The 24,690-nt window shown below is 43.0% G+C and overlaps 1 protein-coding gene and 1 long non-coding RNA gene across 4 annotated transcripts; one reads left to right on the forward strand and one right to left on the reverse strand.

The window, feature by feature from the left end:
* Positions 1-740: 740 nt before the first annotated feature.
* cacnb1 (calcium channel, voltage-dependent, beta 1 subunit) lies at positions 741-23,979 on the reverse strand. Of its 2 annotated transcripts, none has more exons than XM_077618720.1 (14): positions 23,731-23,979; positions 21,326-21,412; positions 14,428-14,547; positions 14,243-14,365; positions 14,044-14,180; positions 13,551-13,618; positions 12,604-12,632; positions 9,566-9,646; positions 9,384-9,442; positions 9,205-9,314; positions 5,726-5,877; positions 5,486-5,581; positions 4,779-4,964; positions 741-2,755 (listed from the first exon to the last, which is right to left on the reverse strand). In XM_077618720.1, exons 1-14 carry the CDS (start codon positions 23,818-23,820, stop codon positions 2,207-2,209), a joined length of 1,887 nt encoding a protein of 628 aa, XP_077474846.1. In that variant the 5' UTR covers positions 23,821-23,979; the 3' UTR covers positions 741-2,206. The 2 variants fall into 2 exon arrangements, with proteins under 2 accessions (XP_077474846.1, XP_077474847.1); XM_077618721.1 differs by lacking the exon at positions 12,604-12,632 and adding an exon at positions 12,912-13,072.
* LOC144088368 (uncharacterized) lies at positions 12,240-24,483 on the forward strand. 2 transcript variants are annotated; one of them, XR_013304857.1, is made up of 7 exons: positions 12,240-12,366; positions 14,085-14,363; positions 14,443-14,568; positions 14,907-15,006; positions 17,222-17,366; positions 21,299-21,426; positions 24,297-24,483. It is a non-coding gene; the product is annotated as an uncharacterized LOC144088368 (long non-coding RNA). The 2 variants fall into 2 exon arrangements; XR_013304858.1 differs by having other exon boundaries at positions 14,085-14,358.
* The last annotated feature ends 207 nt before the right edge of the window (positions 24,484-24,690 follow it).

A 24,690-nucleotide genomic window follows, 5' to 3' on the forward strand; every position in this document is an offset into this window, starting at 1 on the left:
GAGTCTTGAATATCCCACGCTGGCGGAAACGCCTCAACTCAACATAAAAAAACAGCGTCTGTTTGCATCGAAAAATGTTATGACATATCTTTTCACAAGTTTTTGTTCATAAAATGATAACAGCTACTGTGAATGTTTCGTTTTAGTGGTAAAGAAGACAAATTAAAACGGCGAACTGCTTGAGATATTCTTGCTATGACGGGTTCGCTGTAAATTTTAACATAAATGAGGATAGTTATACGATAATTGATTATATCAGTAGATTACACTTTTGGGAATGGGTCTATTTCCCGAGTAAGTAAATCCCAATTCACTAAAACAGTCTGGTGTCACTGATTTTTTCTTGTTGTACCTGAAGGCAACACTGGTGGTTCCCAAACGGGGAGTTTGGTGACGTAAATATTGACGCATCGCTATGTCCATATAAGGACATGTGGACTTTTCTTTACGTCTATCAAGTGAAACTGTGTGTCAGGGAAAAATATCACAAAAGGACGATTACATGGAATATTTAGGGGGCAGAGTGAAATGATTTCTAATTAATTACCAGGATCTGAAAAAGATGGAAATGGTGTGTCCAATAGAAACTTAATTATATCTTTTGTGAAGTGCTAAAAGTAATTAAAAGTCTATTAATTAGATTAAATCCTTAGTGGTTAACTGAAGGGATTTATTTGCTCCCTTCTTAACCCGTCCTTTTGGATTATATTATACTTTTACCTAAAAAAAAAAGGCAGTAGTAATTTCTGCTTACATTTTTAATTAAAATACGAATTTATCCACAGATTAAAAATGAAAGGCAGAAAAAGCAAAAAAAAAAAATGTAGCTACAATCAGGCACCAATGATACATGTCATATATTAACTCTTTCTGTTTTTTAAACAATTGTGATATCGCAACAATAACATTTAATATTCATTTATCCAATAATTCATGATTAAAGCCTCTCACAAGTGGAGATTTTAAAAAAAAGAAGATGGGTGGGTGTGATTTAAGCAAATATATTTGAGCATAAATAACACAGAAGAGCCAAATGTGTTGGACCTGGAGAAAGAGACAACACGAGGCCTGCAAATAAGGAGTGTAAAGAGTTAAGACAGCGGCAACGCTGTTGGCAAACATCGCTTGGTGAGACCCTCCGGCACTTGGGATAGTGGGATTTTTACGGCGGAGGGGTGCGAGAGCAGCACGCTGAAGACAACAATGGGGGAGAGAACCGTGTCCATAAAAACATAGCCACTTGTCCACCTGCTTTTAAGGTCCGGGTGATAAATCGTGGAGATTCAAAAAGGGAAAGCGTGAAGGAACCCTGACACTGCACATTTGGGAGGGGGGGTTCTATTGAGGGGGACGGGGGGTGATATAGACCCTGTTTAAGACTTTGGAGGACACACCTGACGACATCCTCACATTCCACTGAAGCTTGACGGAGATGACAATCGTAGTGTAGTGGTGTTCTCGTGCTGTCTTTGTGACATTCATGCAGTATTAGCGTGTAAAAGCTAAGTAGAGGAATCCCCCACTATTGGCAAATTCACCGAATCAAGCATTTTGGGAGGTTACAATTTGGGTGGTGATAAGGGTGTTGTGAGCTGGTCCCCTCAAAAACTGTTGGCCGATATTAGGTGTTGTGTACGACTTTATTAAAAATCAATGTTGGTACAGTGGTGAAGTGGTTAGCGTGTCGGCCTATCAGTTCTGGGGGTCGAGGGTTTGAGCCCAGGTGAGTCATCATTGTTTGGAATTTGCATGTTTTTGATGTTGGGAGTCCTGTCATGTCCCTGCCAAGTCTTGTCTTTGTTTCCCTTAGGTTCTCTAGTTTTGTGTTTGGGGTGTGTTAACGAAACCCTTTTGAGTTACGTCCGCCCTGCCTGGCCTCCCCGTTCCCAGTTTTTGGGTCCACGTCCCCCCTTTCTATGCAGGGTCACCCGCACATTGTGCGTGACATTGACACGAGCCGTCTTGAAATGACTTATAAACAAAGCTTTTTTCTAAAGGACCAGAATACATAAAAACAATATCTAATGACTTGACCTACTGGTGTTAGCATGTTTAGCCTAGCCTCAATGCTACCGACGGTGTGGGACTTGCTTATTTGGACATTTAAACGCTTTTTTGGGGTCGGGCAAATAGAAGGGGATTCCTGTATTTTTAGGATGTAAACATTTGTGGTGGTCTCCTCCTCCTTTCCCCTCTCTCTCTCTCCTCAGCGAATGTAGACGTCCCTGCCCCAGTCGTCCTGGTTCTTGTTGCGGCCCTTGTCGGCCCCCGTGTCCAGCGGCTCCTGGCAGTGGCGCTCCCTCAGCTTGGCTCGCCCGTGATGCCGCCCCCCCTGAGCGGGCGCCGGCGGCTGGTTCAGGTTCTCCTGGTCCGGCTCGGCTCCCTCGTCCTCCCAGGACGCCTGGCGCCCGTGGTGCTGCGCCGAGTGCAGGCGGCTTCCCCCGCCCCCGCCCCCGCCTCCGCCCCCGACCCCGCCGCGGTAAGGCTCCGGCTCCTCGTAGGGGTCGGTCTCAATGTCCATGCAGGAGTCCCCGGCCTCGGTGTAGGCCGAGTCCCGGCTGCCCTGCGTCTCCGAGTCGAAGGTGTCTTGCCGGGAGAGGCCGCGGCCACCGCCCCCTCGCGGTTGGCCGCGGGAGGAGCGCAGGTACGATTGTTGCTGTTGTTCTTGTTGCTGATGTTTGGCTCCCTGGTATTCGCTCCCGCCGCTCTCCGTGTCCTCGCGCTTGGGGGGCTCGCCGTGCGATAAGTTGGACCCCTGAGGCGAGTCAGGGGGGAGCGCAAGACCATGCAGACACAAACAGTGTGAGTAGTTAGTCGAGGGGGCGGGGTTAGCACAAACATTAGCAAATAACATTTTACAGCGGAACCTCAAAAGTTGGTTGCGCATTAGTTTAACTCATTCACTGCCAGTTTAGGTCACAGAGTATGTGCTGTGGTAGTTAGTAAAAGAGGCAAATTGATATTGATAACACGTATTGACGTTAGACGTCCATTGTAAAATGTAACCAAAATGATGCAAAATGTATTGTTAACTGCATTTTTGAAATGTGCCATGGTAAAATACGCGTAGTACTACAATTGGATTTCAAATAGGGGCCGCAAAAATATTGACCCCTGGGTCACAATTGGCCCTAATTTTATCTGAATGTAAAAAAAATCATGATTTTTGCATGGAAGGGTTAAAAAGGACCATTGACTGCAATAGACGTCAATGGCAGTGCTTTAACAAATGTGTTATGATGACTTTGACATTATTTCCTAGAGGTAAATTGGCATCTTAACTTTGGAGGTTCCACTCTTTTTTCGGCCTACTCTGTATAATGCCATGTTAAGAGATTATTTAACACATTTTCAGGTTAAAGTGCTAGTTTAAACATGCTGAAAACATCCATGAAAATACGCACAAACGTGATGAAAGGCGACCAAAACACTCTCAAGCAGTTAATTGTCACTAGAATGTTGCTTCCTGCGTCAAGGAAGTCATTCACAGTACAGTATTCACCTTTTTTTTTACACTGATTGTAAAAGTCAGCATTTTTGGCAATTTTTGGCGCTCCGGATGTAAAAATAGGCCTTTGGTTGTTTTATTCTTGGGTAAATAAAGGACTGGGAAATTATTTTGTGCTTAAGGACCATCCCTTTGTTTTAAACAACTAGTCCAGCCAGGATATTAGTAAATTATTACTGTATGTTAAGCATTTCCAAACAAAAAAATAGAATCTAGAATAAATTTTGATTTATTTTTAAGGATTTACTTACTGTAGTTTTTAGACTCTAATGTGAATACGACTAATAGCTTTGCTCACAGAATTGGAGCCGAAAAATCGCATATTTTCTTATATAAGCCGCACTTAACGGACTATAAACCGCAGCTGTCTGCATTGTATTGTGGGATATTTACACCAAAAGACATGCAGCGCTTTGGCCGGTAAAACTTCATAAATTAGTCACACTGGACTGTGAACCGTAGTATCATCCGAAGTAGCATCTTATATTTTGAAAATTACGGTAATAATATTTACTCCGTCAATAAAAATGTACATTAGATGTACAATTGTCAATTGTCTTTTCACGCTTCTGCCATGAATTCAAATGACTTTCTCACGAGCAGACGTCCAATCCATTTCAGTTCATTTGCTCCCAGCCCTCCCACTTCAAACGGATTGGACGTCGGGCGTCATCAATGGCAGCAAATAACTCAAAAGATAAAGGCACCTGTCCACCAATTATTTGATCACCGGTAGACGTCCAATCCATTTGAAGTGGGAGGCTGGCAGCGAGCAAACGGATTGGACATCGAGTGCCAAAAATGGCAGCCAATGAGTTAACGTGGCATGCGTTAGGAACCATAAATATTTTTTGGGTTAAAAGGCGTATTAGCGTCAGCCTGGACCAAATTGGACGTGGTTTTGGATTGAGGAGGTCGGCACAACTTGCTGTTTTCAGGTTGGCGCCGCGGCAACAACGCGGGAGGAGAAAGGACGGCAACCGGAGAGCGGAGGACGGAGGCCGTCCAGATGACCGAAAGATGGCCATTGATCTGGAGATGGAGCCTTCAAAATGTCCACTCAGGTCGAGAGCATCTGAATTAGCAGGCCACGTGGGTCATGTGCGTGCTTTCTTTTTTTTTTTCAGGAGTCCCCCCATTCCCCCACCCCCGCGTTGGGGGCAGCTGCCGAATCCGGGCGACCTCAGAGGGCGTGCTCGTCCTCGACGACGTGGCCGTCCACGTCGGGCCACAAATCCATGTTCCTGCGCAGCGAGGTGAGCACCTGTACCTGCAGGTTGGAGACGGGCTCGGGCGAGGCGGCCAGTGCCGCCGTGGCCATGGTGCGGTTGAGCAGCGGGTTGGGCGGGTTGCTGCTGGGCGGGTGCGTGGCCTTCCAGTAAGCCTCCAGGTAGTCGGCCAGGTGCTCGCAGGCGTCCTCCAGCTGGTTCTCGTCCAAGATGATGTCAAACAGTTCCTGCCAGATGAGCCACGGACTCAATTCAAGCTATTATTCTCATTCTATTTTTTCCTATAACAGTCTCCGCCCCCCATAGAGGATTACAGCCAATGAAAAGGGAAAAAAAATAAAGCCCAGGTTTTTTTTTTACAACTTGACTTTACATTCTTTTCAATTTGATACTTTGCTTCATGTTTTCATTCATAATTCAGATTGTATCTTCTGGCCATGCTTTGAATTTGCCACCTTAGATGGAAATGTAACTGCTTGCGTAGCTGTAAATAGAACGCTTTAACTCACTTTAACATACTTCTTTGACGCTAAAGTGACACTAGCTAGCACCAGTCTTATGTCTGAAAATGAACTCATAACTCATATTTTTAATGCCCCTTATGGTCCTAAGAATATAATGTTTGTGTTGAAATTTGCAATTTTGTGGGATTGCTTCACATACCAGTCAATTTAAAGGTTTTCCCATATTTTATACGTCGTAAAAAGCCACATAGGACGCAATTCTCCAAAAAAAGTCTAAGACTTACCGGGGGGCACTGAGCCAACTTGTCGGCCGCCACCATCTGCACGTTGAGGTGTTTGGCTTGGGACTTCCCCCTGGATTTGATGAGCCTCTGCAGAACCTACAAGACATTTTCCATCCAGGACAAAAAAACGCCAGTCATGTTGACATTCCACTACAGGCAATTTTACAGTATTGCGGTAGTCCACTTAAAGCTCCAGAGCACCCGATTTCACAATCTGGCGGCAGATGACATCATGCTGACCTTGGGTGAAGCTATCTTGATGTAGACGATGATGGGCGCCAGCGAGGTCTTGGCCAGCTGAGACGGATGGTTGATGGTGTCGGCGTCCAAGGCCACCAGCTGCAGCGTGCGGGCCAGCTCGAAAATGCGTTCGATCTCGCTCTGAACTTCGGCTGTGAGGAGCCGGATGGGCAAACACGCCAAAAGAAGCGGGTAAGAATGTGAAAAGTCATCGGCGACAAGTCCTCGGGTTAGCATGACGGGGTATAAGGACCAAACAAAGAAAAAAATAGGACGTTGACAATAAAATCAGAATATTAGGAGATTAAAATACACATTTTAAAGGGAGTCATACATTGTAATACTACGTGGAAAAAAAGGTCACTCAGGTCACAAAGGTCACTCATTGAAATATTACAAGATTAAAGTCCTAGTCTTAATACTATGGGATTGAAGGCGTAATATGAGGTAAACGATGTAACATTAAGAGATGAAGGTTCTGTTATGACGCAATATTACAGGATTTAAATCGTAATATTTCAAGACAAAAAAAGAGGTCATATTACGAGTTGACCTATTTTTACGTAATATGCGTGGATGCATTCCGGCTAATGTAGTTAAATTAGCTACTCTGTCCTTTAACGTCAACAAAATTGACAGCATTTTATGATGTTGCATTCTAGAGTCGGTGTCAGACATAATAATACTTTTGGCACATCTATACATCAAATTATAATCAACATAAGGATTTATGTACATTAATATTTTGTCGTAGCTCGGATTTATTTTCACTCTTTTCCCCCCTAGTAATGCAACTTTATTCTCATAATGTTACGACTCTTTATTCGTGGTATTACAATGTATGACTTGTCAATCTCGTAATATTAGTAGTGGTATTTTTCACCCTTTCTTTCTTTGGCCCTAATATTCCGTGGTAGGTTAGTACCAGATCATGCAAGGAGAGCCGGCCCGCTGCGAAATTCCTCAGATCACATACTGGCTTCCATTTATGCGTGGCTAAATGGAACGCTGCATGGCATTCTCATCCCATTGCCTCCCAAACATGAAGCAAGTCCTCATGTTGTTGTACTCTCTTTTTTTAAGCAATATAAGAGAAGGAGGCACTCCAAGAATGAGATGACTTTAAAAAATAAGGGCACGCATTTTCATCAACATGACCAGACATCCCAAGTTCCAAAAATTCATCTTAAGGAGACCCCACGGTCCATCCACCCATCCCAACAACCCAAATGTAATGAAGTGAAAGAAAATCACAAATATAAGAATATGGCTATTAAAAAGCTGGAAAAGAGGATTTGAACTCATTTTAATGTCTAATGATGAGCTACGGACCATCAGAAAAGATGTCAATTTATTCGTCGATTAATCATGGCAACCTAGTTGGTAGACATAACGTGCCTCGGAATAAAAGCGGAACCGTGTTCGACTCGCGGGCCACTAACAATATGCGGGTGAGTGGCGGAACTTCCGGGAAACTTGGGATGTCTGCATGACACAGAAGCCAAAGGGGAAAAGATTAACCTTGTTAGCCCCGAGTTAACTATGGCCTGCAAACGCTAATCCTGTACAATTCCATTTTTTAACTAAATGAAGCTAATAGACGTCCAATGAATGAACAAATGTTCATTTGCTATCAAGCCTCCCACTTCCAATAGATTGGACATCTACTCTGGATGAAGTCATGAGTACTTTACAAGTAATAAACTCATACATTGATTGGACACTTGGAATTTATCACTTTTTTTTTAAATACACATATATTTTTGTACCTGTAAAACTGAAATCCAGTTTCCTATATTCATCATTAAATTCCAAGTTGAAATGGATTTGATGTCTATAACTAAAGACATATAGATATATAGACATAAGATATGTTTCTGATATCGTAGAATAACTATTATACTTCCGTTATTTGTGATTTTATGCCAGAGCAAATGTTTTAGGATTCACATATACATTTATATTATAATAATTATTATTATTAGCATCAAAATACTGAAATGCTACATGATGAGAAGATTTTACGTTTTGACCTCTGAGCTAACTGGTTCACCGACTAGCCCCATCTTGTGTTAAAACTGAGAAGTACAACATAATGTAGTCTGAATTTAAGCTTCTTGTGTTGCCCACATTCACTGATATCTTCAAAATTTGCTGCGGGCCAATAAAAACTGGGTACACAGCCGCAGTTAGACACCCGTGGTCTAAATTGCCTTGTGTTCTTTTGTACGTCAGGCCTATTTTACTCTTAAATTACCCGTAGAAATTAACATGACAAGCCTGTGACGGCCAATTAATCCTAACTTGATATTACCAAACGTTGGATGTGCGTTGACGCCCTCGGAGCGACGAGAGCTATCGAGGCCGGAAACGAAGCTACGACTTCCATTAACCTTGTGAACGCACAACCAGTCATCGTTCGCAAACTGAAGTGAGAATCCTGCCACCCGCATTTCCCGGACTTCCCACGGTAGCTTGACGAGGACCATCTCCAGCGCATCCACCCTCGCATGAGGTGGAAAGCGACACGAGAGTTAGCGCTTTGGCTCCTGCTCAGGAAAAGCAGCTCGCGGCCCTTCTGCCCTCCCACGGATAGGTTTTTTATTTTTATTATTTTTTTGGGGAGAGGAGAGTTTCATAACACATTTTTCAGTTCGCTAGTCTTTATTGGAAGCTATGGGCCGCCACGCAGTAAAAGTATGAGGAGTAACAGACGAGGCAAGCAGACGGGCAAATAAAGCGTGGAGGATGGGTGAGAGTCAGGAGGAAAGGGAAGAGAATGTGGGCAGAGAGATGCATACGTACCTAGGACATCTGATTCAAGAGAGGGGAGAGGAGGAGCGAGAAGATGATGGAGGATGGTGAAGAAGGGCAGAGAGACAGGATGAAGAAAGGTCAGACTCAGGAAGTCGGGAAGAAAATTCACCTTTGTTTCCCTAGGTCTACAATGTCTTCTGTGTCTGTGCTTGCTACTGTCTGGCTACTGCAACCAAGGGAATTTCCCGAATACGGGATGGAATAAAATTCTAATCTAATCTAATGTAATCCCAAAATATAGTCCTAGATCTCATGAGGCGGCAGTAGACTGTCCAATTATGCAGTGGTGTCCAAACTTTTATCTCCAAGGGCCGCTTCCGGAAAAATGAAAAGAATTTCTGCCACTTTAATTTGTAAAACAAAGGACTACAATGGGCTAAAAATATATATTTTTAAATCATTTTGATGATCACAATGCTGACATTCCTACACTGATTGAACTTGTTGTCAGTTTTGACCCCCAAGAAAATGTAGAGGCACTGTGATACTGCGTTAAAAACAGGGAAGTGCAACATAATGTAGGCTGAACCTAAGCTTGTTGTGTGGCCCACATTCAAGGATAGAATAAAAACTGGGCCGCGGGCGGTAGTTTGGACACCCTTGCTCTAGTAAGACGACAATGGGTGATTGTTCAACAAAGCACCACAAACATATGCGCTTACCCAGGCTGGAACGGGTGCTGGAGCGCTCGATGATGGTGTGTTTGCTGGGGTTATTGAGGACCGAGCGCTTTGCCAGCGAGATGTCCGCCGTCACCCGCGTGATGGATATCCTGCCCGAGTGAAAGGAAGGTTCGCTAGGTTAGTGCCAAGAACAGAAATGGTGACGATGCGGTGCTTACCTTCCCTCAAACTTGTGTTTCAGGAAATCAAAGAGAGCCTTCTGCATCATATCCGTCACCTGCGGCAGGCGACGACAATATTCACACTTTTACCACGCCGTTATTACAAAAATACAGACATATTCGGTTGTGCTGGCTTCAGACTTATCTTGTGATAGGCCTACAAAAATATTTGAGCTCACCTCGTAGCCTTTAAGCGAGGGTCCAACCAGGATTATGGGTCTCATGGAAGGAACCACGTCATAGGGTGGCACATGCTCCATCTGTCAGGAAGAACGCAAATGTATTACACTCATTTAGTTTCCATTGACAGTATTTAGACAGCACAAATCTGTTCTAAAAATCCAAATAATTTTGCCACCTACTTTGTACTGCTTATCATCAGCTGCTTTACATAAAACAACTGAAAAATTGATGTCTTGTTTTTTCTACCTTCTGCAGTAACTCAGTAATGAGCAGGTTAAATGCTTATCAATAACAGTATAAAATATATTTTTAAATGCATAATTACATGATTATCAGTAGAAAAAATCTACTAAACTCTACGACTAGGACACAATACATTTTTTACACAGTAAATTTCTGGTGACCACAGCTTCCAGTATTTCACCATAAATTTAACCATTTTTTTATGTTGCATTAAGAGCTTTTATCTGATTTAATAAATTATGTAATTGCCTGGAGCCCTCCCTGTAAAATGAATTGAACGTCTATCGCCGTCAATGTCAGTCAATGATTTGTAGCTGGCTGCATTAGTACTATTTGAGATGAATTGAACGAAATATAAGGCCCACTTTTATCATGTATTCCAGTCCTTTTCACACACATTACAGGAACTTGTAATAGAATGTCTGCCGAGTTGCCTCACTTTTAATTAAAGTCTGCATAATTATGCCTAATGTGTCAAGGGAGCCGATTTTTAAATAGCATTGCACTGATAATAAACCTGGTATACTGGGAGGCACCTACAATATGTACTCTTCGACGTTTAATGCAAGTTGCCCTTCCAAAGATGGCCGCCAGTTACACACGCCTCTTAAAAAAAGCAGCGCTTGTCGCCCTTCTCAAGATGGCCATTGATTATGACCGCTTTCGAAGAAGTAGAAGAAGAAAAGGCAGAAGAAGAAAAATAAGTTTTTTTTATTTTTATTTTCTAACCTCGGCGAGTTTTTATTCTGGTAAGTGCTGTTAAATGTGCTCATTTAGAAAACGTCGAAAATCGACACGAGTGTCTCTAAAGATGTTAATTATGCTCGAAGGAGCGAAAACTGGAAAAAGTAGGCCAGCGAACCCGTGTCCTCTGCTAGCATAAGTGATTAGCACATCTGCTAAACTAATGTATTAATGCGATTTATTAGCACCTATTGTCTACGTAATGTTGGTACCTTGCTTGCTATGAAATTCAACAAACATTAATAAAAACATTTTGACCTTTGAGAGCATTTTAAGACTCAAATAGAGGAGTTCATTTATTGTCACCCATCACAGCTAGCCACAAAGGTTGTTAAACCGCATCTGACTTAGCCATGCTAGCAACATTTTACATTCAAGTGAGTATGTAGTCGTTTAGAGGACAAGTGCCTGAATAATTAGTAGATATAATGGTAGGGATACTTTATTCTTCAAAAACGCACTTCTATGTGCTACTTTGCACATTTAAGACATTGCCTGCCAATGACGACATCTAATAAATTCCAAGATGGAGGGCTGACAGTGAATAAACATGTTTCAGTGCACTTGAATTCAAATGTGATGGATCCAGATCTGGGCTTGAAGGCCTGAGTTGCAAAAATATACAATAATCATATTTGTAGTCTATGTTGAAGTAAGCGTTAAAAAAAGAAGAAAAAAAGACACACCGAGACATGAACACGTAGACGCAACGCCTACACACAGATGATTCACGCTTTAAGTTTATCCTTACAATGTGACTCACGACAAGTATGATTCATCCATATAAGCTCTCTCCTTCTTTAAACCTTCAACCACCAAGATTTGGGGTGAAAACAATGACACCAGTTACAAAAGTGTCACCGGCAAACCTGGATCCTCATTACGCCTCCGCTTTGTATTGAAAGGCATTTACATGATATTACATTCCATTACGTAAAACTCCTTCAGCCTCATTTGCATCCATATAGGCTATAAATACATGTTTTAAAAGGCTCTTAATGGCTCTTGCTAGCGCTAGAGTGGTGTACATAGCAGAGGTGTATTAATAGTGTTATCCAAGTGCACAGTGGACTGCGTGGTGTCACGTACCACGTACAGTAACGTTGTCCGGTCCCTTGGCGCGTTGACATTATGGGTGGAAACCTTTGGCTAGCTCCTGATACGATAAGATTTGCGATGGAAGGCTCACGATAACGATTATGTCACAATATGGTGATATCTGGTATATTTTCAAACGGCACAAGACTTCCAATCCATTTAAACTTGTTCATGAAAATGGTGCTGCATTTTAAGAAGAGCTGTTTCTAATATTTTAATCAGTTGGTTAAACTACAGGAGATTTTCTAAATAGTATTAGAAACCAAGCAGTAATAATCAACGTTTTTAAATGATTATTTGACGTTTCCGTACTGAATCTGATAAATGTCCTAGTCACTTTTAAATGTTAATACAGAGTTTTTCCCCATCTCGTTATTATGTTCAAACAGACTCCGGGGTCTCCATCTCCCACTTTGGTCACAAATGGAGATGAACGCATGTAAAGATAGATCAATGGAGCTGCACCTGCGACGTCGCCATGGCAGCAAGAGCAATTGGGCCAGGCCTTGGCTCAATTAATGAATATTTGGTGGTGTTGGGATCGGGAATCACTTCGTACAACTGAGTGAGTTCCCTATTTATTGTGCTGTTTGAACGTGTACTGAATATTTAGGATTATATCCCATAAAGAAAGGTTGTCCAAACTACTTTGTACGGGTCCACAGCAAATGAAGTTAATATCATTGAATGAGGCCCACACAATAAGCTTAAGGTAAGCCTACATTCTATTACACTAACATGTTGAAATCAATGTAGTAAACTCTGCAGCATCTCAGTATTTTGATTTTGACGAATTATTATCATTAACTCCTTGGGTTCCATTGACTGCGCTAGACATCCAATCCATTTGGTCCTAGAATTGCGAATGAACATTTTGGTTGACCTGTCTTCAATGTTATTAGATTAAAGGACGTTAGTCCGGTTAGAAAAGGGAAAAAAGCGCACTCACCGACTTCTGTTTCTGTTTAGCTGGCCCGCCTACAGAAGCATTCCGCGAAACATGCCGAAGAACACACAAAAACACACACAAGAGCATTGTTAGTCATCGGTAGGTTAGCATTGAGGGGAGAGGGTTTACCACCAGCCGGGTACAGTTTATACTGTCTCCCTACTAGACTTTCAGGCAGCTGTGAGGCGTTAGAGGAAGAGTAATGGGCAGAGGGGGTGCAAATGCAGGCAAGTGGAGGCTCGGTGGGGGAAGGAGGGTGTTATCCAGGACAAATCCCAAACTCTAGTCCCATCCATCCTTGGTGTTACCTTCTTAAAGAAGGGCAGCCGGTGCGCGTTGGCCTGTGGGGAGGTCACGCTCCCGGACATGCCCTTGGGGGAGTGAGGGTCCCCCTGGGAATCAGGGAGCTCCTCGGCATCCATCTCCAAGGGGTCAAGGTCATAGGTCACCGTGGGCCCGTCCACGTGCGCTATTTGGTGTGAGGGGCGGGCGGGTGGGGGAGACGGAGGGGCGCAGAGGATAAGAAGCCAGGGAGTAGAGACAGCGACAGAAAGATAGAAGATGAGATGGATCAAAACGGATGCACCAACAGAAGAAGTGACGGGGCCGCGAAGGAGAAAATGTCACATTGCCGCGACAAAACTGCACCAATGCCGAGAGAAGCGCGAAAAGGAAGTGAGTGGAGAAAAACATAAACAAGAGACTGAAGCCAAAATGATATCCTTTTTGTTTTTGATTTCGATTCAGATTTCAAAATGGATCACGTCAAGTTTTTTTTAACTTTAATATGGCAAGAATGGGCATTCAAACAATGATGTGGCAACAAAATGGCCGTGAAGGGAGAGCCTTAATTTGAGTCACAAAAATTTAGCGAGGGATGGACAGGGGTCTTGGAAGAACCTTAGAACCGCTGAATGATTGCCCTGGGTGTGCATTCTTGAACTTACCTGTGCCAGGTGGGGTGGGCCTGCGCGTTCCCGTAGCAACATCCAAGCTAGAGCTTCCTCCTGATTTACTAAAAAAGAACACAAAGATATATGGCAGATTGAGCTGCCATTTTTTATGGGTTCTACAATTTGGGGTTGAAGTTATGGGTCTTAATAATATTGGTTTCAGACTATAAGTCACATGCATTTATATATAACTAATTAAAGTCTTTGTAGGCAATCAATCTTGAAAATACAAAAAAATGCATATAATATGTCCAGTTGTGTACATTTTTTTTCTTCATTGTGGATTTTTTGGCTGTTGTTGTGGGCTAGAATTAAAAAGCATAAAATAATCAACCTTAACTAAAGATATTTTTTTTTAATTATTCCATTTTGGCGTGCATAAATAATGCTCAAAGAAAAAATAATACAGAATTTTAAAAAAGGGTTCATTTGCCATCAACGACAGCCCACAAATTCATGGTTTCCCTGAATTTTTCCCTATGCTGACCTGGAGCTAAGTCGATTCTGCCTCATCCTCTGCTCTTGTAGAAGCCGGGTGTTCTCCAGCTTGACTGGACTGGGAATGAAGCCCACCTCGCAGCCCTCCTTCACCAGACGCCCGATCCACCAGTCGTTGTTGTATTTCTGCATGTGAACGAGGGTCAGGAGCGAGTCAACATCTGGAAACATCTGGCCAGCTGACCAACCTCTTTTATGTGTAGGAAGTCTTTGGATTCAAAAGATATGGCCATCCCCTGCACAGGAACGTCGTCGCTGGGACCCGGGTTGTAGCCCACGTTTGTCCGCACGGCAAACGCTACAGGTTTGGTCTGTGTGAAAAGAAGCGTTTGAGGCTTTTTGGACTGGGGGAGTTCATACCATGCCTACTGACCTTTGCTTTCTCCAGTGTGGCCAGGGCCTGCCGGTCCGCCTCCTTCCTCAGGGCTTCGGGGTCCTCCTCCAGGGACACGTCGGAGTCCGACGGCCGGCTGGTGTAGGAGTCGGCCGAACCCTGGCGCCCCAGAAAAATAGCGTGAGGAACATTCCGTGTACTTTTAGCCGACTTCGCCCCTTTTCTGATCTTCCCACTCGCGTGTCCGTGTCGGGATCACAAAAACGTGGCTAATATTAAGAAATGAAAGCTGAGTGGCTGTAACTTGAGTTCCTTTGGCCGGACAACAAAAGGTAGTCAGCCATGTGGATAAACCACCTTATATCAGGTACACAAGACCTGATTAGGTTTAAAACTACATGTACTAGCAAGAACTCAGCATTAAAATAGTCAGGATGACGTGTGCAGTGTTTAGGTATATCATTTATATAACCGCCCGTCATTGTTTTTTCCTGATTTTTTGTTATTTTGCCCCGCAGCCCGGCACATTGTAGGCGTATAGTTGCCGAAAGGAGCGCCGACAGCTGAGTGCGGCGAGCTGAACAAGTGACTCATGAAGTGTGGGCCTCCAAAATAGAGGTGAGAGCGCGCAAAAGATGACATGAGCCGCGTTCAACAGATTTCCGGCCGGCCGGCGAGTCAAATGCACGGGTCATGTTTTTTAAAGCCATCTTCTGTAAAATGATGTTTACGTATTTATTTATCCAGTGCTAACCAGACTTTGACCTGGCGCTATGATAAAACTCCTAACTCTGTTTACTCTTACACCAAATTCATTTACTTGCACACCTCCTGTTGATTGTGTAGGAATTTCAGATGCTGACTTTTTTCAAATTTCAACTCCAATTTTCTTTTCAATATATGTTTTGCCCATACCGATTCGATGCCCATATTTTTAGGCCAGTAAAATGAATGCAAAACCAGTGAATGGCAAAAATATTAGTTAGATTGGACTTCCCGCGTCATCACGGTCAGCTCTCCAAGTTTAAGTGGGTTGGAAGTCCATTCTTGTTAATGGCAGGTAAAAAGTTAATATATATTTTATAATATGGTGCGATTTGAAACGCTGGTGTTCGACTTTTAAGTCAAGGTACCCCTGGATTTTGGACTAGCTTTGGGGTATGCCTGTTTATGTAATTCACAAGTTTAACAGCATCATTATTATTATGAGGAATGGAATCCGAGTCCAAACATATTATTTATTCTACCATCAGCTTAGAGGATTTGTTTACTGGATGCTTTGGGGATGCAGTAAGAGCGCCCCCCCCCCCCCCCCCCCAAAAAAAGCCACAAAAAACTGTCATCCCGTTCATTAGCGTCCTGGTGTTTCTATGAGCAATTCCCGAGCAAACGACAAACAGCAGTGTTGATTCTTGCTCAGCCACCTGTCGCATTGTGCCTTGTAGACACTCCCCGTTGCCGGGGCGACGGCACCCTCGTGAACTCCACACATTCACGCGCAAAGCGTCCCCACATCCCGTTTCATATGGCCGCCCTCACTGACTGCCTTTGACTCATCCTCTGGGAGCATCCCAACCGTCACCCTCATTTCAACTTCAAATAAGATATTTCTTGTTTTTCCTCTTCATATTTTTTTTTTTAATAAAAAAGTAAGAATACATAAATAATAAGAATCTATATAAAAATAGACAACTATTTTTTGTTCAATGATTTCGATTACCTTATTTTATCGCATATACGCTGTATTTATCGCAAAAAATGATGACTGAATCAAGGGTACGTCTTATATGTGAAAATTGTATATCGGGGGCGGCTTATAAGAGAAATTGTAAAATTCAACGATTTTAAGGCAATTTTGGGGGTAAATATGCGGGAATGTGAAATGGAACAGGGGATTTTGTGAGGTCAAAAGCTCAGAGACCGAACAAAACATGAACACCTGAGGTTCAAAACAAAAGCAACACAACCAATCGGACGTAAAAGCCTTCTCAAATCTTCTCCTCTGGTGTCGCCAGGGCCGCGTCTCTAAATTAGCCGCTTGCTTCATTTCACATACAGCTCCCCCGTTCAAAATAGCTGCGAGTCACGTGACGTTCCGGCCGGCTCCCCGTTGGCCGGCGCCGGGCTGGAGACCCCCGCGGTGCCATAGTAACCACCTCGGCCGCATCCGCGCCAAGATGGGAAACTTGAGACGCTTTAAGCTATGTCTGAAATAATCAATGATGCTAAATGTGGGTCAATGCCTTTCGACCTAGACGTAGTAAGAACCATCCAGAGAACAAGGCGGCATGTTAAGGACCGTCGGGCATTGTGAGGGGTGGGGTTAGGCTGAGCGGTTGAGGACCACAGGGTTCAAAGCCCAGTGATTTGGCTGCCACTGGAAAAAAATGAAGGACAGGAAGACATTTACTCGCACTCTAAAGAAACGTATTTGTCCATGTCTTCACTTATTTGGTCTTCAGGTCAAAAACAAGTCCAAAGTAAACAAGACTGTCATAGCAAAGCACCCCAAAGCATTTGGTCCAAGTCTAAAGCAGCTTTGAAGGCATTTCCTCAATCCAGATTTCATAGTTTTTTGTCCCGATCTAGAACGAGTCCACGGTATTTACTCCAACCCCATTTAATCAATCCAGGAATCAATTCATTGAACGCATCATTGTTACGTCAACCTTACGATATGCAACAAACTGACATGAACAGATACTCAACATATCAGCCTTGGATGCAATTTGGCAAATGAACCCCCCAAAAATCTCATTTCAAATCCAAAAGTCCAAAAAACAAAAACAAACTCTTTATATAGGACTGAACTTTTGTTTTGTGTTTTGACCAGACTAGTGCCTGGATGACACATGGGAGAAAAAGTAACTGTTCCACAACAAAATCATCACGCCCGAAGCTCATGCAGAGTGTCTGCGAGCGGCCATCTTTATTTGCTCTGTCACAGCGGCGCCATGGCAACAAAGTCCAACGAAGATGTGAGTCATGCATTCAAGTTTCTTTTCTCTTGTGTTTTCATCAGAATGCTTCAGATGAAAAAAAATAGAAATATCCCTAATGGTCTCCCTGATGCCATCGAATATTATCAATAAGTCAAATAAGATTGCAAAAAATATGTCAAACAGCTGTTGGAATGATTTGATATGATTGGGATGCACAACACAGATAAATTAAAAAGGCAAAATAAGCATTTATTCCAAATCACTAAGTCAATCTTTCCTCTGTTGAGGCAGAAATTTGGATACAGCGGTTTCAGAATAAGCTATATCAAGAATTTCATGATGATTTATTTATCTGGTTTTGGTGTTTGGTGTTTTTGCACATGTTTTATTTGCACCTTTCTTTTGTTTTTTTGCATTTTGTCAGGTTGTTTTGCCTTTTTAGGACCATTGTGCCGTTATCCATGTCGCCCCATTATTTTTAGAGATATTCTGGGGGGGTATGCTTATTTTTTTATTACCCAGATTTTAGGGTATTTCTGGGTCACTTCCTATCGAATTTTGGGCCGCTTTTAAATCTTTTCCTGTCTTTACTCATTGGAAATGAATGGGTATATTTTTTCAGACTTTGGTTTGGAAGGACCGTACATTTTTAGCAAAAAGTGTATACACAACTTTTGTGCGCCTTGACTTTTTGAGTTTTATTTCATTTTCATTTTGGGAATCAGATCTAAAATGTAGGACTAAACACATTTTGAAATTTCAAATGTGTTTAGCACTGGAAATCGAAACAAAAAGTGCTGATCACCAATAAATTGTTTCAAATAACAAGAAACACAGGTTTGCTTTTGTCCACAAATTCCCCAAATTTTCCCTCCAAATCTCCTGTCAAGATTAATACGGGTTATTTCAATTTCAATTGGCCGTTCGGCGCGCATAGCACTGGACGCGAGCTGGAACTGGAAGTCTAAATTAAAAACACAGAGCCTTCCCAGCAGCTGTGACCGGCCCAAAATGGAATTACAAAGCGAGCCGCTGACCCGGAGATACGGTGCCATCAGAACACGGGGTGGCAATTTCACGCCAAGTTCAAAAAGGGCCCAAAAACGTGGAAAAGTCCCACAAGATCCAAAACCGCCTTCTTACCATGACGGGTCGGTGAATTCGCTCGGTCCTCTCCATGCCTCCTTTGCCACACTCTCCTCACCGCGGCCGACCCAAGGGGTGGGGGGGCGCCCGGGGTCCGCAGACTGCGTGCGTGCGTGCGAAGCGGCAGCTAGTGGGTGTGCGCTAGCCGGACGAGTGTACATGAGAAGAGAGATCCAGGAAAGAGCACGCTACGTCCGCCAGAACCAAGCCACGCGCTCTCAACCTCCGAGCCCACCGCGCCGGCCGCGCTCTCCCGTCTACCTCCACGACCCGAAGGAACGTGAACCTTGTGTAAAGGAAGGGAACCGGAGCCAGCGGGACGGGGGTCGGGTTGCAGGACTTGTGCTACATTTGCAAACTGGGGAAATATATTTAGCCGCCGGCCCGGCAGGAACACAGACGCAAGTGCGATGAGGCCAAGGAGGAGGCTCGGTATGCGGCCGTCGGCCACCCAATGCCCCAGCTGACGTGGGATGGGGGCAGTGCCCCGGGAAACCCCCCCCTCCTCTCTCACTCTGCTAATCTCACTTGGAGTCAGTCGCACAACCCAGTTCAGGATGGCTTTTAAGCAACTGGTGGACATGAGGCTAAAGCCAATTTGCTAAATTCGAGAGACATTTAACGGTCATTTTCACAGTAACGGAGGTGAAAAGACAAAAACTTGCCTTCTACTTATCGATTAAGGGAAGGAAAATGCAATGCCGAAGAGGAAATCTTAACAAGGTTCCAACGCAAAAAGACAGTTTTGGGTGACCTCTGACATTTTGTACTCCAGGACTGAAGGTGGCGATAATGCTCCGAAGATACTGGTGACATCGGTACACGTTAAAGGACCTTCTATATATGTACAGATCAAATTCTACATGAATTCAGTCAAACAGATGACTGGCAAGAATCCCCATATGTCGTCCATCGGTAATTAGGGCCTATTGTGTCCACCAGAGGGCAAACTGTGACCCCATCCAAAGCCGCCTGTAGCCGATGACAACACAGTGAAGAATGGATAAGCACCAGTTGGTCTGACTCTGCAGCAACTGGAGCTCTGCTGTGATTCACATGTCAACGCTGACAGAAGCACAGCACAACCCTCTCGTCCAGAGCAGTGGTTCACAAACTAGGTTCTCGTAATGTTATTTGCGGAAGCAGTATGCCTAAACTACAACAATGGCTCACTATTGAAGGGTAGGCTAGCTCCCCTTATATAATATTTGTATTTTTCTTTCTGTCTTAAGACCACATTCTTTGACCGATTATCATCGTTCCAATTAAAAAAAACCCAATGGATCCGACACTGGTTCTCTTTCCATTTTGTCTGCTGTTGTGGTAAAAACATGTTTTTTTTAAATAAAGAAACCCCCCCATTCATTTTCAATGGGAAAAACATTCCAACCTTTAAATGTGCTCGACCTACATTTTTATCTGATTCACATAATTTACAGAAAATGAAGGTGCACAAAAATCGTATATAGTTTTTGCCAAAAATATATTTAAAAAACAAAACATTTATTTCCAAAAGCCTCATTCATTTCCACTAGAAAAAATGCCACTCCATCAACATGATGCAACCTGAAAAATTACGTCTAGCGCCGTCAATGGCAGCCATATTCTAGTTTTATGAATAATTTGGTTCATATTTGAAGTGATCCCTGAGCCCAAAAATGAGTAGAAGCCCTCCTTTAAACTGATTTAGTCTCATTTGCCTGCATTTATGACTACCGCTAGGCGCTAGCTAGCTAACGGCACATTGTAGAATCAAGGCTCGAATGTTTTGATACTATCATCGGTGTATCGGTGATATCAAAACACATCCCCTTTCATCTGACAGTTCACCGTTTCCCAGGAAACCGCAGCGCACGTCGGCGGCGTCCACGGGAGACGGTCGTCTTGATCGTGTTTTCGTTGAACTCGATACGCCAACAAGGCTATGCAAACATGTAGGCCGCGGTGGCGCCCACGCGCACAAACAGTGCATCGTCTCCCTCGCATTTCCATCCCAGCGTGGCTGCGCGCGCGGGGAGATTCGGTGGCCCGGTTGTCATGGAAACCAAGCCCCAGTGTACCAGGCGACGGCTGATTGTGTGTATTTGAAGGAATATGCTCGTGCGTAGGTGTGTGTGTGAGTGTGTGTGACAGTGATGCCTGTATAGGGGAGGGCCATCAAAAAACGGGGAAATGTACACATCCTATAGCAGGGGTCGACGGAGAGAGCCATAAACAATTCATATTTTTGGAAATGCTATTCCTTGAGAGCCATAATCCGAATTTAAAAGTCAACATGCATGAAAATGTGTGCCTTTTTAGTCACTTCAGCAATTTTAAAGTCTCTGAATTCTTTGTTAAGCTGTTGCTAATCAATGAGTATCAATGAGAGTATCCATGCAGAAAAGTGTAATGAAAAAAAAAAGATTATAAGGTGTCAATGCCACAATGCAAAGTAACGCTCCTATTCGTGAAAGCCATATGCATCCATCAAAAGAGACACGTGGCTCCCGAGCCATAGGTTCCATAGCCCTGTCCTATAGGATCCCTACTAGGTGTGTCGGTGGTGGCACTTTTTTGGATGAAAAGGCAGGACATTGGCAAAAAGATGGCACTCCAACCAAAATTAAAAGGGCAATTCACAAGTTAGATTTGATACCTATTCTGACTTGATTGGACTTCTAGCATAAAAGTGGGGAAAGAGTGAATGAAAATGTAATATTAAGATAGAGTTATTGTTTTTTTAAGAGTCGATAAGGAACTGCAAATTTTAGTATTGTGACGACTCCATGACAAGTTGTGTTTACAACCCAAATTTGACTGTGTGATGTCATTCCCAACAGGATGAACGTCCAAGAAGCCAAATGTACCTGTCGGACGAAGCTGTTGGACGTCGTGTCGGACGACGTGCTTCCATCCGAGCGCTTGAAGCGGCTTTTTCTCTTGGCGTACTTGCCCTGAGGAAAGAGAGGTGGGTGTGTGGGTGAGGTTTGAAAGAAACAAGAGTTATTTATCCCTAACAGATCGTTCTAAAAGCCCTGTTTGCTGGGTGCGATGGAGCTAGAGATAAGACCACATTAGTCTGAGAGGGAACACACACACACACACACGCACAAAAGCACGCCCGCTCACACACAATTCAGTGACATCCGAGGCCACTCCTCATTTTTCATGTTTTCTCGCAACGCTCTAATCAGATTGGCAGACCCCTGCCAAATGGGTTCTATCCGGGTTGCACACAGGCCTCTCATTACATTAGAAGTCCACCCTGCCCACATCGTCATGGTTACGCAATGCCGGGTAATCACGTTTGCGGGGAGACGGCCGTGAGAAGAGTCTAGAAAGTGGAACAAGTGCCATTTGAAAAGAAAATAAAGGTAGTAAATTACTTTCTATGTACCACGCGCCATTGGCAGCGATAGATGGCCGATCCATTTTGTGCCAGCGCTCTCTAGTGCAATAGCGCTGAATGAGTTGATGATATCTCAATCTGTCAAATCATTTCGTGATGAATCTATGAATCTATTTGATAGATTGATCTGTCATATCATTTTGCGATGAATCTCAATTTTAAGATCGCCAGTCCAAATGGGTTGGGTGTCTATCGCCGTCAATGGCAGTGAATGGGTTAATGACTAACACTAGCTCAATGAACGTCCAATCCATTTGAAGTGCCCCTCCCACTTTAAATGGATTGGATGCCCATCGCCGTCAATGGCAGCCAATGAGTCAAAGATGAAATGCGAGGTGGAATGGGAGAGAACGGGGGCCGGAAAATGCCAATTGACAGGAAGGTCAGAGGCTTCCTGTTGAAAAAAGTCCCGCCAGATTAAAAGCAGTCCACACATAATTAAAAAGGGAACAAGCAGAGCTATTTATTCAAGTGGAAGCTGGGAAATTTCATTTCCTGGTGCTAATTCTCAGGTCTAGTTGTTGGTTGTCACTCAAATGACACTTTCCACTCTTGTTTTTTTAGTAACTCCAGATAAACAGACATTGTTGAAGTCTACATTTTACTCAACACCCGACTTTTAGGCCTTTTTTTTTGCAATCTAGAACATATTTTTTTAGTAGCGTGAGTTGAGACCCAAGTTGAAGTTTCATGGAACATGGGGAACTTTGAGGGGGCCCAGTGGATGAGAAGGCTGGGGAGAGTGGGAGTCAAGCCGCTAACTCTCTCGCTATCTATATCCAGTACACGGAGAAACAATGAGTGTGCGCTGCGTAGGTGTGTTTGTTTCAGTTTTGGAGGTTAAAAAAATGTTGTTTTGTGTTCCCACACTCCATCTAACAAAATTACAGACACAGCCTATTAAAGTAAAGTGACACCATGGACCAGTGAAGCGCTAATTAGCGGTACCATAAAAAAAAACAAATCAAAACAGACCTTTAATGATGTATTTTGATGGCCTTAATGCATGAAATTTTGTAAGCATAACAAGAGCTGTCCAATTTTCTCAAAAAATTCTATTCCATTTATTCTATTATTATTTACTGTGATTAATAAAGCGTGGACAAAGCTGCTACCCTCAATGCATTTTTTCCTCCGTAAAAGGATTAAAATTCTTGCTAGATTGTTCTTAATATTTATTATCTTCCCTTTTTTAAATTTATTTAGAGAGTAAAATTCATTTTACTTCCGTTTCATTCCTAGTGTATTATTTATATCACTATTGCTATTTTTGTTTAGTAGTACTTTTTTTTTTACAACAAAATGAACAAACACATCAGAATGATTCTTCCAATTGACCTTTTCGAATGAAAATATAAAAAAACATTGAGTATAAATGGGTAACAGGTGGATTTAAAACTTCAAAAGTGCTAATCTCACCTTTAACAAGGCATTGTTTTTGTTAAATGGCTCATTATATTGTGCAGGAGTTTGATTTTCCCCACATAAGATAAAAAGGCCTTTCTATGTGTCTACTTTCTATCATCATGACACCATGTTGTGCGTGTAGTTAAACAAAGGCGTGGCTTTGCATCGCATCCAATTGACATCCTCGCACAAACACCGACGATCAACCACCATTTGCTCCCAAGCAAAAATAAAACATGGAAAACATATGAATCTGAATATATCTGGGAAAATTCAAAGTTAACCTGCTGAGAAACCAAAGGTTCTCGTGAGGAGGATCACCTCACTGGACAGAAAAAGAAAAGCAACTGGCGAGCAACCTGTTCATCTCTCTTTGAAAACAAAACGCAACGTAGAAATGATGCCGTACATAATTCAATATAACGGAATCTCTTAAGTCTCCTCTCTTTTTCTTACCTGTGATTGAGGATGATGGTCGAACATGTCCATTTGGATCTCCTGGGTCGAGGTGGAAGGCGTCCTGGACATACTACTTTTCTGTACCATTGATTTAACGTTTGGCCCTTTATCAAAGAATGTAATTTTGCCGACGATGTGTTTACGCCGGCGTCCACGGACTCATCTCTGTCGTGTCCGTGGGGCTCGCTTCTCTGATGCTGTGTGGGATGAATGGCAATAGGCGGCTTCGCAAAGCTGCCTGACAGTTTGCCCACCACAGCCGAGAGAGGAAGCGCCGTCAAGAGCCGGAACAGCACCCAAACATATCCGCTCGTACCTTTCAAAATACATACAATAGCCAAGCCGCAGCTGTATTTATCGACTCGGACAATTCAGCATCGATCGCTATTCCCATTTGTAAGAAGTACAATTGAAAAAACAATGTCGCTATACGGTATTTTGTAAAATTGGGAGCACCTTTAAAGACTATGAGCAGATGTTCTGGTTTGCTTACTTTTACTTTGAAGGCGTGACACTCCAACTTCTGCTGTTATTTTAGCATTCAATGATGTTTCTCTCCCCAGATGGAAACTGAGCGGAGATTATCGATGGGTGAGGAGCTCACGCACGCCCACAACAGGTAGTGGTAATACACTATACTGATTAATATTTTTACTGGTGTAGCTGAAAATCTATTGGGTTTTCCTTAAAGTTGCATTCTCCAGCGTGCATTACACAGGACACAATATTAAGCACGTCATACCATTTCATCCTTAGTTGTCCACTTTGCATTATAGTAGTGCTTTAAATTGAATTATTCTGTGAACACACTCGCAGGTCAATGCACAATATTGTGGTGCTATTTTATTTGTTATATTAAGGGGCTGTTGCTCAGAGTCAAAACAAATACAAATGTTTTGATAGAACGGGTGTTTTTTTTTAATCACTTCCTTTAATCACAATTGTAGTCAATTCTGT

This window comes from Stigmatopora argus, chromosome 14 (assembly GCF_051989625.1).
Source record: "Stigmatopora argus isolate UIUO_Sarg chromosome 14, RoL_Sarg_1.0, whole genome shotgun sequence".
In the NCBI taxonomy this organism is placed as follows: Eukaryota; Metazoa; Chordata; class Actinopteri; order Syngnathiformes; family Syngnathidae; genus Stigmatopora; species Stigmatopora argus.